Below are 15,783 nucleotides of genomic sequence, written 5' to 3'. Positions count from 1 at the left end.
GACCCTTCTTCCTGACTAGACTCCCAGCCCCAGCCACCACCACTGCCCTAGAATCCCTATTCCCAGTCTTCCAGCTATGGCTGTCTCCATCACTTGGGCACTTGCCACTCCTTTCTAAGGTCCCGTAGACCTTTTCTTCTGACCCGCTGACGCACTTCAAGGGCTCTTGGGCTTGGACATCTACCACAGAGCAGAATCTTCCCCCAGTGGGGGCTCTGGGGAGCTGGGACCGGCTAGCTCTCCTCAATACTTAGCCCTGGGGAAGTCCTAATACTTTTTACTTATTCATGGAGAGAGTTGCAGCCCTTAAGAGGGAATGTAAATCCCTTGTAATCTTTTGTTTGGGATTTAGGATTTCATTGGTTCAAGCAGGCCCGGGAGGGTGTGTAGATCTTCCTGTCTCCCAGAATTCCTTTTCTCCTTATTCTCCTCTTCTGTCTCCTTCCCCATGTGGATGGTCATCATGCTGCTACATGTATTTGGGGCAAGATAGAAGCAGTTCGGGAGTGCGACGTCTAATTTGAATGGAAGGATGCAGTCTCACACCTTCTGGAGAAGGCCCACTTTACGCTCTCTGGTCCCTCTGCTGCTTTCTCTTGACCCCACGAGGGAGCCAGGGATTTCTGAGCATACGAAAGGACCAGCTGGGTGCACGGGGGATAGAGTGTTGCAACTGGAGCAGGGGACGCTTGAGTTACTCACTGAGACACTCATTAGCTGTATCAGAGGCAGGGGTAGCTTTGCTTTAAAGCTAGAAGGGGCATCAGAGGCCATCTAGAGCAACTCTTATTTCACAGGCAGGAAAAACAAGGTCTGGGAAGTTTTAGTGATTTTCTGATGTCACCTCTGGGGTAAACACTTAACTAGGAAGGGGACGTGTCCCTCCTCAGCACAGCACCGCTCCCGTGCACCATTTCACCGCTGTGGCTAGAAGGGCTGCCTTTTCCTCCCCCAATCTCAGAACATGGAACACAAGCGATCTCCCCGCAGTGAGCCCACGAGAAATCTGGCCCGTTTCGGTGCGGTGGGAGCACTCCGGCTCTGCACTGATGGGTTGGCCCAGACTCGTACCCAGCCTAAAGTGGGCTTGTGTTAAATTTCTGGTATGGGGGGCCAGGGGGCAGGGATGTAAAGGATCGTCTCACTGCAAATAAGAAACTTTCTCAGCGAATAGAGAAGGAAGGGATGCATCCTTAAGGGATCATAGGAAGAATGTCTCTATAGATACCTCCATAATGTAAAGTGCAGCAACAGAGACTGAAAAGCCTAGGGTGGTCATGGGATCTAAGAGCTGGGGGAGGGGGGAACCTCAGGGGTCACTTGAGCCCCATTTTACAGGTAAGAAAGAAACCCAAGGAAGTTCTGTGGCTGCCTAAGATATAAAGGGACAGAGTCAATGTGTGTTTTAACTCAGGTCTCAGCAGTCAGTCAACAAGGATCTAATAAGTCCTTACTACGTGCTCAGAACTTTGGAGAGCTAAGCACGCCAAAGCAATCCCAATAGGCCTTGGACAGAAAATGCCATCTGCGTGGAGAAAAAGAACTAAGGAGACTGAATGCAAATCAACACATGCTAGGTTCACTTCTTTTTTCTGTTTTTTTTATTTTTATCTCCTCCATGGTTTTTCCCTTTTGCTCTGATTTTTCTCTCCCAACATGATTCATAAAGCAATGTGTATCAAAAATAAATAAATTTATTTGGGAAAAAAAAACTGGCTAAGCACAGGGGATATTAACAAAGGGAGAAGGAATAAATAAAAGGAGTCTGCATACTAATGGGGAGATAATGGTAAATCCCTAGGTACACACAAGGTCAATTCAGAGGACTGGAAGTGAATCTAAAGGAAAAGGCTTTAGCAGCTGGGGAAGGCAAGCCGGGCGAGGCTTCCCGGAATGCCGAGTTCAACACTTTCCAATCCCTAGTTACGGCTCTGGGGGGCATTTTTACAGCCTCCTCTCTGAATCCTACGGAACCCTGTCAGTCAGGTAATGAGATGTGGAGCAGTCTCTGATATCGGAGGACCTGGGTTCAAATGCTTCCTTCGACGATTCCCGTGTGACCTTGGGCTCTCCCTGAACCTCAGTTTCCTTTTCTGTAAATGTCTAGATGGATGAACCGGCCTCTGAAGCCCTTTGCAGCTCCCCGCCCCTGGTGCGAGGCTCTTCCCAGCCCCAAGCCCGCTGTTCCCAGCGGCGGCTCAGAGAGGCTTCGGCCCACGCTTTCCCAGAGGTCCGTTCCTGTTTGCCGGAGCCAGTTCTCGGAACTCCCCGAAGGCTCAGAAATTCCTGGTCACCGGAGTTTGCCCTCCTTGGGATGGCCCGGGACGGGGTGGGGGTGGGGAGCAGGGGGCGGCCATGGCCACGGGCAGTTGCACAATGGCCCTATTCTGTCCGTGCTGCGCTTGTCCCCCGGGCTGGCTGGACCCGGCCGAGCCCGGGGAGCCTCGCGGACGAGCGGGGCAGAGTCCCCAGCATCCTTCCCCAGCGGCTCTCCACCCGTCCTGTCCCAGTCCCGGCGGAGTCAGCTACGAGTCCGGACCGGCCGGCTGCATCCCCCCTGCGGCTCAGCCCGCTGTCCTGGGTTGACACCATCCGGAAACGGAGTCCGAGCCAGGGACTGGGGGTAGGGTGGGAGGCGGAGTCCTGGCCTCCCGTCTCACTCCTCCAAGCCCCTCTCGGCCTGGCTTTGCTTTTGACCTTCCCCCTTCCCCCACTCCAGTGTCAGACGCTCGGACCCCTCTCCAGAGGCGGGGGCCCGAAGGAGGCGGGGTGGGGGTGGGGAAGCCCGAGCAGCCTCCCAGTACGGGCGTCTGTGGGGGGGGTGCACTTTTTTCCCAGGCGGAGGGAGCCCGCGCTCTGCCGAGCGCTTCGCCCTATAAAGCGTGCGGAGCGGCGCGGAGGAGCAGGCAGTCGGCGCAGTCGCCGACCGAGCACGGGGCTCACCGGGCGGGGCGCGGGGGCTGCTGCTACTGCGGGGTGACCGGAGCCGGGCACTCGTCCCCGGCCCTCGGGCGACGCGAGAGCCGGGCGGGGAAGGAGGCCCGGGGAGCCGGGCCGGAAGAGTGGGGTTTTGGGCGGGGAATGGCGAGAGCGCGGCCGGCGTCCTGCCCCGGGGGCGCGAGCGGCTCCGGGGGCCCTCAGTGACAGCGGCCGCCTGCGGGCCTGGGCCCAGCGGGGCGCGGCGGCGCGGAGAGTCGGGACACCGGGAGAAAGGAGAGAGGCGGGCGAGGCCGGGCCGGGCTGGGACGGGACGCGAGCGGCGCGGCTGGAGCTCCCCTAGTCGGGGGCCGGGCCATGCGGAGGAGCGGCGGCGGCGGGCGGCCCCCGAGGCCTGGCTGAGCCCCGGTTGCCGGGCGTTCCGCTCCCCCTCCCGGGGCCGCTGCCCCGCCGCCGCCTCCGGCACCCCGCGCTTGCCGCCGCCGCCCAGTCCCGCCCTCGCTCGTTGGGGCTCCGAGGGAGGCCGCCCGGCCCCAGCATGAGCGCCCCCGCCGCCCGCCCGGGGCCCGGGCCCGCAGCCGCCGCCCGTGCGGTCGGGGAGACGCCGAGGCCGGGCCTGGGGGCCCTGCGGGGCTGAGCGGCCTCCCGCCTGCAGCCGCCCCCCGCCGGGCTTCATGCCCCCCGCCCAGCGCGCCCAGCATGGAGGTGGTGGGGGACTTCGAGTACAGCAAAAAAGACCTCGTCGGGCACGGAGCTTTCGCCGTGGTCTTCAAAGGCCGGCATCGCAAGGTAGCCGCTGCCCGAGCCCCCTCCCCAAACCCAGCGGCCGTGGCCCCCGCGCCCCTTTCCCAACTCCCCCCTTCCAAATATGTTCTATCTGCCAACTTGTGACAGGGGGCGGCCCCAGTGTCTCCAGGTTTTCTCCTACAAACGGACGTGGGTAGTGGTTGCCAGGGGTTGTTTCGGTGTGCAGCGGGTGGCGTGTGGGAGGTCCAAGTGTGCCCCCGGATGGACAGCGCCCCGTGCCCGCGGCCCACCTCATTCCCTGTCTCCCCCCTACCCCACTCCATCCTCCTTCATCCCCTCTAATCTCCCCAATCCCCCTCCCCTCTCTGGCCCCCCATCCCCTCTAACCCCCCTGTTATTCTCCATCCCCTCTTAAACGCCCTCCCCTTTCTATCCTAACCCCTCTCCAAGTCCCACTCCATCCCCATCCCCTGTCACTTTAACCCTCCTCTACCCCCTTCCTCCGTCCCTCTCTAACTCTCCTTCCATCCTTCATCCCCTGTAGCCCCTCTCCAATCTTCCTTCTCCTATATGTCTTCCCAGACCACTTCCTCCATCTGCTCTGTCCCTCTCCATCCATCCTCTATGATTGACAGTGCTAATGTGTCCCCCTCCCCTTTCCATTCTCCCTGTCTTCTCTGTCCCCCTTCCACCCACCTCCACCCACCTCCATTCCCCTCCATCCCTTCCTTCCCTTCTCCATCCCCTAGGATTGACAATGCCGATGCGTTCCTCCCTCTTCTCCTAACCCCCTCCCCCCCGTAAACTCCCCCCCCTCCCCCCAGCTTGCTCGGATTCTCCTCTGCTCCTAAACTAAACAGCAAAAGAAGAGATTTGTGGCCACTAACAACTTTCCGACCCCTTTCTCTTATCAGCCCCATTGGACTTGACATTCTTATTGCTTCCTTCCCTTAAAACAAAACAAAAAACAAAGACCAAAAAACCTCACTTCCTTTAGAAACAGAGATTGAAGCCTTCCAGATAGATTTCATTAACTTTTATATTTTGACTAATGATTAATGTTAGCAGTTTGTGCCCTTAGTATTGGGTTAAAGTTGCTTTTAAACCATCAAATTTTGAAAAAATTCAACTTTATAGAGAACAGTATAATCATGAAACATTTTTAAAATCAGATCAGTGTTTTTTGGATTTTGGGGGTGTAACTATGGGTAATCAAAAGTAGAGGGTCTGTATTGATCGCTGCATAATTAGCCTTAGCTGTATTGGAAGACCTATTAATCTGCAATTGTCTGCATCTTTTTTTTTTTTTTTTTGTTTGTTTGTTTGTATTGCCTAGATTGTTTTGAGGGCTTAAATCTTACACAACAGGCAGAGCTCCATCTACTGACAACTGGAGTGTTTTTCTTGCTGGCTTCAAGTTGTTAAATAATGTATATATGTATGTATGTATGTATATATATATAGTTTATAACAGAAGAAAAGTTTTATCCTATTTTTCCTGGGACTCCAAAATGTTTTTTATCTAGACATTTTAAACACTGTTGAGGCTAGGAGCCTTTTGGTCTTTGGGGAGTCTAGTAGTTCCAGTGTTTGTCATATTAGTGTTGATAATTGTAGACCCAATGGAAAATTGGCTGCTCTCCCATTGGCTGAGGTTTTCTAAAATTCAAAGGTGTCATGTTTCCCAGCATTACTTCCTATATAACCCCAGACAAGCAGAGCAAACTCTTCTCCCACTTCCCCCCACTTCTTGGGTATCTTAGAATATTGAGTGGAAAACATGATTTAAATGTGGACTTTTAAAATTCTAATGAGCATGCCCAAGACTTGTAAAAAAATTTTTTTTAATCAACTGAAAAGTTGATGGTCATGTTAGGTTTCAGAATTTGTTTAATATAAAAGTATGTCAGAAATAGAAATAATTGTAAAAGGTTTGGCCATTCTTTTTGCCAAGAGTGATAATTTACTAATAGGATGTTTTAAAATTTGAGTTTATTTCAGTTCTGATCTAGTGGAATTTTTGTTTTTTCCTTTTCAGAAAACTGATTGGGAAGTAGCTATAAAAAGCATTAATAAAAAAAATTTGTCAAAATCACAAATACTTCTTGGAAAGGAAATTAAGATCTTAAAGGTATGTGGATATGTCCTCTTACTTTGCATTCGTTGACACTTAAGTTCACAAATGATCCTCAGCAGCCTTGACTGGCAAGGAGGCCTAGAATTGAGTGGGCCACATTAAGATTTCAAGAGAAATGAGTATTGGGAAGGCAGCCAAAGAGCATTCACTGATTGCTCTTATCTTATAGAAGGGATCTTAGTCCTTTGGAATACTTGGTGCTCTAAAAGGTTATAGGAGACTAAATTTGACTAGGTAACAATTCTTAGATTTAAAAGTTAATGGAAACTAGTAATATATTAGATCCGACTTCTGAGATTTTTTTCTTTTTTCCTAGTTATATTATTGATTGAGAAAATCCATATTCCAAATGGAGGAGGAGGAATTGTCTATCTCATACAGTTTTTGTATTTTCAGTTGGCCACTTAATTTTACAAATTCTGCTTTTAAATTTACCTCTGCTAAATTGAGAAACTTTGCCATGACTTGTATTCCTTGTATGTGGCCTTTGATGTTTATTCCAGAAATGAAATGTTTACTTAGGTTAATTAGCTTTCATCTCTCAGGCAGATAATGTATCCTTTAAAGTACTTTTTATCAGTGATTCCATTGCTATTTAGAAATTGTACATTGCTTTTAGATGGTCAGCTATACCATCTGTGGTCCTTTCAGACACAATCAGTTTGTTTTTAGGGTTGAATCAATTAACTTACAGGAGTTCTTTTTACATTTAGTTAATGTAGGTGGTAGAAGAAATTGAGTCCTTATATTTTCCTAGAATATGGATCATCAGATAAATCTGTGCTTTCTTTGCCTACTTATAACCTGTTATATTTGATTAAAATGTGAAAATTGTTTTAATTATTAGTCTCATTTTAACTTAATTTTTGTTAAAAGAAATATTTTTATGATTGAATTTGTTTTATAGGAACTTCAGCATGAAAATATTGTGGCTCTCTATGATGTCCAGGTGTGTTAATTTGGATTCCCTATTTTCTTAACTGTGTTGCCTGTTATTTTTTTTTAAGTATATTTCACAGAAAATTCACATACCTAGAAAATTTTGGAAATAGTAATAATTTTAATGTTATTTCTATATTTCAAAGTGTGACTGGATTGCATAATGTACATATTTATGTGTATATGTATACATGTTTTCTCTAACTAGATATGGGAACTTGGATAGCTTCATTTAATCTTCGTTTCCTACTGTAAAATTAAAAGATTGGACTTAGATAACATGTAAAATTTCATTCATCTTAAAGTCCTATGTCCTAGTTTAAAAAAGCCATTAAGGTTACATGAATTAGGAGCCTTAAATAAGGCAGTGGAAAAGCAAATTGGTAAATATTGAGGATGTATATTGCCCTGGCCTTGTATTTAAGGTTAATGATATTTATTAATATTAAATACATAATTTCTGTTACTAATAACTGCATAAAGGACTGGGAAATTTGATGGTTTGTATTTTTTTTCTCACCCTGTTTGCAAAAGTGTAAGTTGAACATTCTTTAGGGAATTGAGAGGATTATAGAAAGAAAAATAAGAAAATAAGGCTAGTCCAGAAATCCCTTGTTGGAAATGGGCAGGATTTATTTTTCTTCAAAGGCTTTTAGTGTAGTCTGACTTAAGTCTCTATGGACAGAGAACATCAGCTGGCATGTCATTACTCATCATGAGAATTGTAGAGTAGTTAAATTTCCTGATTTCAGTGTCTTACGGAAAATCCTGTTAAATTCAGGTTGGGAGTGTATACCATATAGCATCAGATATTTTTCTGGCAATGACTTCATTCTCTTTGGGGACTATTTTTTGGTTGTTGAAAGAAATGATATAATCATAATTAAAAATTGGAATTTTAGAATATATCTTCAAGATGGTTGGATTAACAGTTATTTTGTGATATTGTGGGGTAGATTTGGCCACTGGATGACCTGTTTTGGCTGTAGGAATTTATGAATACAGTATAATAAGGCACTGGGTTGGCAAAGTGAAGACTTTGGTCTGATCCTTAGGGATATGTGATCAATCTCATCTGAAAAAGGAGGGGATTTCCCTAGCTATCCTGAGGTCCCGTCTAGCTCTGAGATCCAGTGAATCAATCGGAGAGTGAGAAGATGGGTCATGTGCCCCTTTTCCTGCAACAGCCACCGATGGGGCTTGTCTCTAGTACAGCCATGCTTGCTCCATTCTCTCCCATTCTCTCCCATTCTCCCACTTTTCCTCTTCCATTCCCTAGGCACCATTCCACTTTTTCCTTCCAAGCTGAGCTTTGGTCTCTCCAGAACTCACCGAGGTGGGCTCTTACTTCTGCAGTGGGTCAGCTGCCTTTGGGGCTGCTCCATTCCTTATGGCAGGTAGGCACTAGTGAGTTAGAGCCCTGCCTCCGGTCTTTACACCTCACTCTCCTAGCTTGAAAGCTTTCCATTGACCAAAGGATGTACTGGGGCCACTAGATTTTTCAGTTTGTGGCATTAATGTTTTGGTTCAGAATATTTCTTTTACTGGTTTTTGGAGGCACCTAAAATAAGATGGTGATTTTAGTGGGGCAACTAAATGACACTTCACAAAACTGGTGATAAGGAGGCCAGGAAATAAACTAGATTGAGAATAGATTGAAATGGAGTGGAGTGTAATTTGGGTGCTTTGGCCATGATTAGTATTAAAGATACTGAATTTTCTTGCCACTCTAAACTGATAGCATTACTGGGAGAGGTTTGGGCAAAGTGTTTCTGTTCCTTGAACTTACACAATGGGAAATTCAGAGCAGTCTTATATCTGGATATTTTGTCAGTGGAGTGGAGCCCTGGCTTGGACACTGAGCTCTCCCTGTGGGCTATTGCTTTTCCACAAGCTAGCTCCAGGCAGCTGGCCTAACTTCTTTGCTTTCCCTCACACAAAGTCAGGAGGAAAATGCCCATGATACATAGTTAACTTTATGCTTCTGGTGTTCTGTGAGAGAGTGTCTGGAATAAGCATTGTCATAAAATGGATTGTTCTTCCAAGATAGAGGAATGGTTTTATAGGGATGAATATTGTTCTTTAATTAGAATTTCTAAGGTCTGGCAGTCTAGGAAGTTTCATTAGAATAAATGCAAATCATTTATCTTGTGTAATAAATGAGGGGTTCATTTCTTTTCCTGAAGTTGTTAGTTTTCACATATTAATTTCTGCCTTTATTTGGGACAAATACAGAATTGGTGAAAGTTTCTCTTTACATGTGACTTAATGCTTTTCAGGCTACTGTGCCGAGAAAGATGCCTTCAGCATAAATGTACATGATTTGTGCAGTGCCTTTGGTCAGTTTTTCCTTGTCAAAAAAAAGTAATGAGGAGAATTCACAGTTGTTTTGAGGGAAAAGGGAAACTGCAGATGGGAGATGCATATTTCTGCTATTAAGTCTTCTGGCTTTTCTGAAATATATTTGATAAGATTAGAGCTACCCAGAGATTTTTGTAATTCGTTTTCAAATGGTCACATACTTAAATATTGACAATTAAGACCTATTCAGGGAACGTGCACATGCAGACTCATGACTGCCCTTCCCAAGCCTGGATGTACACTGAGATATTCTTAGCGTTTGGGGGAAAGCAGGCTAAATCCCATGAAGCAACTGTGTTTCATGAATCCACATAGGGCCATGTAACTGAATGTGGAGATTGTGAAATTATGATTTGTTATCAGTAAATGTTTGATCTGTATACCTATTTTATATACTTATATATCCAGGATCACATAAATATTTCTCAGGTAAAAAGGGGTTTTTGTAAGCAGAAAAAGTTTAAGAGGTCCTGAGCTAGGCTGTTTTCTAACAGAACTGAGCAGTGATAAAGCTCATTTGGAACTAGAAATATTTCCTTCTGTGTTCCTCTAGCTTTGTATCAGAGAAGGATAATAATAACTCAAATCTAGAGCCTTTTAATGATCATTCAATACTTCAGAATTATCTAGCAAATGTTCAGTTACTTTTTAGAGAGTTACTACATTGTATTATATAGGAACATACCACTCAGTATTATACATATACATTTTATTATAACTTTTTATTTACAAAACATGTGCATGAATAATTTTTCAACATTGGCCCTTGCAAAACTTTCTGTTCCAACTTTTCCCTCCTTCCTCCCATCCCTTCCCCTGGAAGACAGGTAGTCCAAGTATTGTACATATTTACCAGAAATTGAGACCATCTTGTATGAATGAACTTTCTCATCTGTAGATACAAACGTGTCTTTTAAGGCAAGTCCCTGGTTTCTCAAAACCTGTGCTTCTGGGGAGTGTACATTTTGGCTGAATCTACTCTGATGGTGAGGCTTCAAAAATGGTCCCAGAAACACACTGTGTGTCATTTGCAGGCTGTCTACCAGTGCAGAGAGCCAAGAGGTTGGGGATGAATTCACATAAAACCTTTTGCTCACATACCCATGAAGGATATAGGAAAGGATTGTGGGGGTAGAACTAGAAAGTTTTTCATCCCTACAACTTCATCACTTCATCACTCTGGTTTTCTGTGACTTCTTCCCTTGGACTGGGAAGGGAGGGAGTGAGGAGAAAATCTTGTCCTTTGTATTTTGCATTAATATTTATACCTGATAAGTGTGGCACAGAACAAAAGCAAGCTCTTGGTAAGCTTTACTGTTAGATTTCTATCACCTTGATGGAAAAATGAAGAATAGCTACAGTTAGAAATTATTTCCTTGCTTAATAATTTGTTTCCTTTTCTCCTGCTTTTAATCCCTGCTAATTATAGACCATTTCTTATTGGAAGGGCAATGTTATAGAAGCTGTTTTTAAAAACGAGTTGTCTGCTGGGGAAACCAGCATCTGTAGCATTAGCTTCTTTTGATTTTTTGGTTTTGCAGGTTTGGTATGTAAATGGAGCATCTGCTGGGTACTTCTCCTGTGATTTTTTTTTTTGGGGGGGGGGGGGGCTGAGGCAAGAGGTTAAGTGATTTGCCCAGGGTCACACAGCCAGGAAGTGTTAAAGTGTCTTGAGGCCAGATTTTAACCCTGGTCCTCCTGACTTGGCTGGTGCTCTATCCACTGCACCACTCAGCTGCCCCTTCTCATGTGATCTTTTGCCAGGAGATTTGGACATTATGGGAAAAAAACGATTATCTCAAGTCTTTTTGGGTGGCTCACTCACCTAAAAACAGTGCTGTAATATGTGCATTTTAGGCATAATTATCACAACAATCCTCATCATAATTCATGCCAAGGGCTGTGCTAATCCCTTTATAAATGTTCTCATTTGATCCTCACAACAACTTTGGGAGGTAGGTACCATTCTTACTCCCATTTGATAGATGAGAAAATTGAGGCAAATCCAGGCTAAGGGACTGCCCAGGAAGTCCTTTAGGGATACAGCTAGAAGAGTCAGGCTGGATTTGAACCCCAGCCTTCCTGACTGCAGTCCCCGCACTCTGGCCCTCTTCAGCTGCTTGAAATTCAGTGAAGCTCCAGCGTGTACAGGGATGGTGGCGCAGGCGTTGCGCCAGCTTCCAGAATTTCCCAGCGCATTCCTTACTGTGGGCCTGCAGTGCTGTGCGCTCCGGCCCTGTTCCAGTCGTGAGCTTCAGAGAATGCCGAATTCAGTATTCCAGACAATTGGGTACTTCCTACCTTTGACCAGACCCAGTTGCTTGGACAATGTTTAAGTATTTCTGTCCCCAAAAGAAATGTCTGTTTATCTCTTCAGGAGGTTTTTTGAACTTTGTCAGCTCCGAATGCTAGGTCACCTGGCCTCCCTCCTCCAAGCCCTCAGTCAGTTTGGGTGTGTTTAACTAAAATGCCATTTCTGGAGGATTTATACTTGGTCACAGGAAGGAAGGTGTATTGATTGAAAAGGAATGGAGAGGGATCCAGAGGATCCTGGGTACTTGTATGTGTAAATGAGCCGTCTTGTGGAGGTACATTTTTTTTTTTAAATAACTTTTTATTGATAGAACCCATGCCAGGGTAATTTTTTACAGCATTATCCCTTGCATTCACTTCTGTTCCGATTTTTCCCCTCCCTCCCTCCACCCCCTCCCCCAGATGGCAAGCAATCCTTTACATGTTGAATGGGTTACAGTATATCCTAGATACAATATATGTGTGCAGAACCGAACAGTTTTCTTGTTGCACAGGGAGAGTTGAATTCAGAAGGTAGAAATAATTCGGGAAGAAAAACAAAAATGCAAGCAGTTTATATTCATTTCCCAGTGTTCTTTCTTTGGGTGTAGCTGCTTCTGTCCATCTTTGATCAATTAAAGCTCTCTTTATCGGAAGAGATCCACTTCCATCAGAATACATCCTCAAACAGTATCGTTGTTGAGGTATATAATGATCTCCTGGTTCTGCTCATTTCACTCAGCATCAATTCATGTAAGTCTCGCCAGTCCTCTCTGTCTTCATCCTGCTGGTCATTCCTTACAGAACAATAATATTCCATAACGTTCACATACCACAATTTACCCAGCCATTCTTCAATGGATGGGCATCCTTTCATTTTCCAGCTTCTAGCCACTACAAACAGGGCTGCCACAAACATTTTGGCACATACAGGTCCCTTTCCCTTCTTTAGTATCTCTTTGGGGTATAAGCCCAGTAGAAACACTGCTGGATCAAAGGGTAGTGCAGGTACATTTTGGCTCCCTATTGGTTAGTTCCTGACGGGCATGTATTTTGGTATCCTGTATGTGAATTCTGTATTAGTCTAGAAATGGAATAGTTTGCATTTTGAGGTAGTGTTCTCCATTGAATGTAATCAGTCTGAGACCGCATTTACAGCTGCCTTTCAAATGGGATATTGTAGAAGAGACTCTCCATTGGGCAGGAAATTGGATCAGCTAACAGCTGAAGCCCTTTCCAATTCTTTGGATGCTGGGTTTCCAATAGAAGGCTGATCACCTAGCAGAAGAACTGGATAAATCTAAGTTTGATGTCTGCATTTTGAAGTCTGTAGCTAAACCAACTTTTAGCCAAAGTGCTTTTATGTTGACAATAACTTACCAGTTTCTGGACTGAAGAGGATGCAGATTTCTCTTTTCTTTTCTGCTTACAAGAGAGTTCAGCATTTGTATTTGCACTTGTCCATTTACTTATTCCTAATTGCCCATTTTAGCAAATTTTAGATTTGTAGGAGGTACATTTAAAAAAAATTCCATTTATATACAGATATAAAAATGTATCTGTAGTTTTTATATTTGTGATTTTTTTTTACCAAGTGAAAATATCCTCCAAATATGATTTTTGCAAACCTCAAATATATAGAAATTTTGCCATGAGTTCTTTGATCTGGTATATTAGTATATAATTTCCCTTTTTAGTTTTTCCTGTGTGAACTTTGCACATAGTAGATGACATTTAGAAGCTTGTTGTATTACATCAAGTGGTGGTATTTGTCAGTCTTTAGTAAAGTTTATATTCAGGTAGGTACTTGATACCTGCAGATCTTTCTTTAATTGGACCCACAATTTGCTCAATAGAATAAGGTAAGTCATCACTGTGGGTCAGAGTGTTTCAAATTGGAACTTCTTAACATTTTTTGTGTTGTAGACCTTTCCTGCAGTCTGATGAAACTTATAAACTTCCTCTTAGAATAGTTTTGGTTTTTTTTTTTTTAATACTTTGTAATCGAAGGAAATGTTAAATTTCCTTTAAAATTTAGTGAAAATAAAGGTGTCATTTTTTCCCCCTACTCATGCTCATGGATTTCTTTCTTTCTTTTTTTTTTTTTTAAATTTAATTTTATTTAATAATAACTTTGTATTGACAGAATCCATGCCAGGATAATTTTTACACAACATTATCCCTTGCAATCACTTATGTTTCATTTCCCCCCCCCCCCCCCCCCAAGATGGCAAGCAGTCCTATATATGTTAAATATGTTGCAGTATATCCTAGATACAATACATATTTGCAGAACCGAACAGTTCTCCCGCTGCACAGGGAGAATTGAATTCAGAAGGTAAAAATAACTCGGGAAGAAAATCAAAAATCAAATAGTTCACATTCATTTCCCAGTATTCCTTCTTTGGGTGTAGCTGTTTCTGTCTATCATTTATCCAATGAAACTCAGTTAAGTCTCTTTGTCAGAGAAATCCGCTTCCATCAGAATACATCCTCATACAGTATCGTTGTCGAAGTGTATAATGATCTCCTGGTTCTGCTCATCTCACTTATGCTCATGGATTTCTTGAAATCTTTCCATAGACTCCAGTTTAAGGATCTCTTAAGTTTTATTTTTTTGCCTTGCATGTTGCTGTGCTGCGAGGGTAGGGGGGAAGGCTGGTCAAAGTTGACGTTTAAAAACCAGGCAAGCAGAGTCTTCTGCATGACTAGATCTGTTACCCTAATAATGGTGACTGACAAACTTGGACACTGGAGAGGAAATCTGACCTGGAATCGTAGAGGTGAAGACTGTTTTCCACTTTCAGCCAGTCATTCATGAGTCTGTGTATTAGGTGGAGCCCTGTGCCAGTTCTCACTGTCACCCCTTGGCACCCCCTCTGGGCTTTGTCACGGCTTTTGTTCATGTCAGGAAAGGGCAGAATGGACGGAGAGGGGACAAGGGTACCGGTGGAGCTTGCTCACTTCAGAATTTAGGCTTTATTAGTAAGAAGTCCCTGTAGAAATCCAGATCTGCTTCTGGGTGCACGTCTAGTGTGACCATTTAGCCACGGAAGAGTTCGTTTCCCTTGTAGTAGATTTTAGTTGGGGTTGGGAAGGAAACAAGGATGAGTGCACCGAGATGCTTATTTTTTTCACTTGAGTGGGCAATAGCTCTTGCTTTAGGATTTGCTGTATTGTGCTCTATGGGGCACAACGTTGTTTGGTGTTTCTGGCTAGGGAACACCTAGGGAATCTTGATGATTTCTAGAAATGGCTTCTTTCTGAGATATATCCCCTGGTTTTTCATGTGGTCTATATTGCAAGAATACCAAATTCTTTTCCTTTTTATGGGATTCTAATACTTGGAATTGAAGGGGACCCTCAAGTCATTTTTGATTTCCTAATTTTACAGAGGAAGATGCTGGTTGTAACAATGTTTTCTGTCCCCAAATTCAGTGCTCCTTTTTTTTTGTATTCTACCGTGCTCCTTTCTGCTCTTTTACTTGGTGTACTGAATGATAATTTAAAGTCGTTTTTTCAAATCACAATGCAGTTTCTGAAAGGTGGTAGTTATATTCAGAAATAAATAAAATAGATGACATACAAAAGAAGCATGAACTTTTATTAGGATTATACAGAACAGTCTGAAGATTTCTTTGGGCATAGCTGATTGTTGGAGATAAAGATTGCATCCGATAAAAGTAGGTTTGAGGATTCTTCTGCCATTTGGGAAGGACTTCAAAGGATCAGCTGAGGACAGAGATTCTCAAGATCACAGAGATCTACTTGTCCTCAAGAGGAAATTAGAGTTGTCTTTTTTATCCTTAACTCACCCTATGGTCTGCTCATTTATGAAAATGTTTCACTTTCACTTTATAGACCCTTCAGTTTGTGTGTGACGGGAAGATAAATTTCTTTGTTTTCAAGGTAAACATCAGACTAGTTGGAAACTTAAGCTTACCTTCCTAGTCTGAGGGACTTCTATATTTCATGTACCTTTTAAGAATGGACAGTTGGGAGCAACAAGAAAGAGCTCTGGGCACTGAAGTTCCCCTAGCTGCTTGGTTTGGGGGGACTAAAGGGATAGGGCCATTTAGGGTCCTGTTAGGGGAGAAGGAGCTCTTTGTTAGAGTCCCCTTAATTTGTCAGAAAGTGGCTCACCTTGCTTTGTGTAATAGATTGCTCGTCTTGATTCTGTTTTTATATGAATAATTGGCAGCATGCAGGATATCTGATCGTCTAGTCAGAAGTCAGCTGACATTTTAGCCTGGTAGCAAAATTTTAATCCTTTTATGTTGATGTTGTTTGCTGTTCATCCAGAAGAAAATAAAAAGTACTTTGGGGCAGTATAAGGAGAATGGTTTTTAAAAATTGAATATTGTAAAACT

The 15,783-nt window shown here is 44.0% G+C and overlaps 1 protein-coding gene across 1 annotated transcript in view; it reads left to right on the top strand.

The window, feature by feature from the left end:
* The first annotated feature begins 3,548 nt into the window (after positions 1 to 3,548).
* ULK2 (unc-51 like autophagy activating kinase 2) overlaps positions 3,549 to 15,783 on the top strand; it is a 64,859-nt gene continuing 52,624 nt past the window's right edge. The window contains exons 1-3 of the mRNA XM_051992102.1: positions 3,549 to 3,726; positions 5,723 to 5,815; positions 6,729 to 6,770. Of these exons, the coding sequence (XP_051848062.1) occupies positions 3,637 to 3,726; positions 5,723 to 5,815; positions 6,729 to 6,770 (225 nt within the window). The 5' untranslated portion in view covers positions 3,549 to 3,636. The remainder of the gene's footprint in view (positions 3,727 to 5,722; positions 5,816 to 6,728; positions 6,771 to 15,783) is intronic.

The sequence above is a fragment of the Antechinus flavipes genome, chromosome 4, assembly GCF_016432865.1.
Source record: "Antechinus flavipes isolate AdamAnt ecotype Samford, QLD, Australia chromosome 4, AdamAnt_v2, whole genome shotgun sequence".
Lineage (NCBI taxonomy): Eukaryota > Metazoa > Chordata > Mammalia > Dasyuromorphia > Dasyuridae > Antechinus > Antechinus flavipes.
The sequence above is the reverse complement of the archived record's forward strand: the minus strand, read 5'-3'. Positions and strand labels throughout refer to the sequence as shown.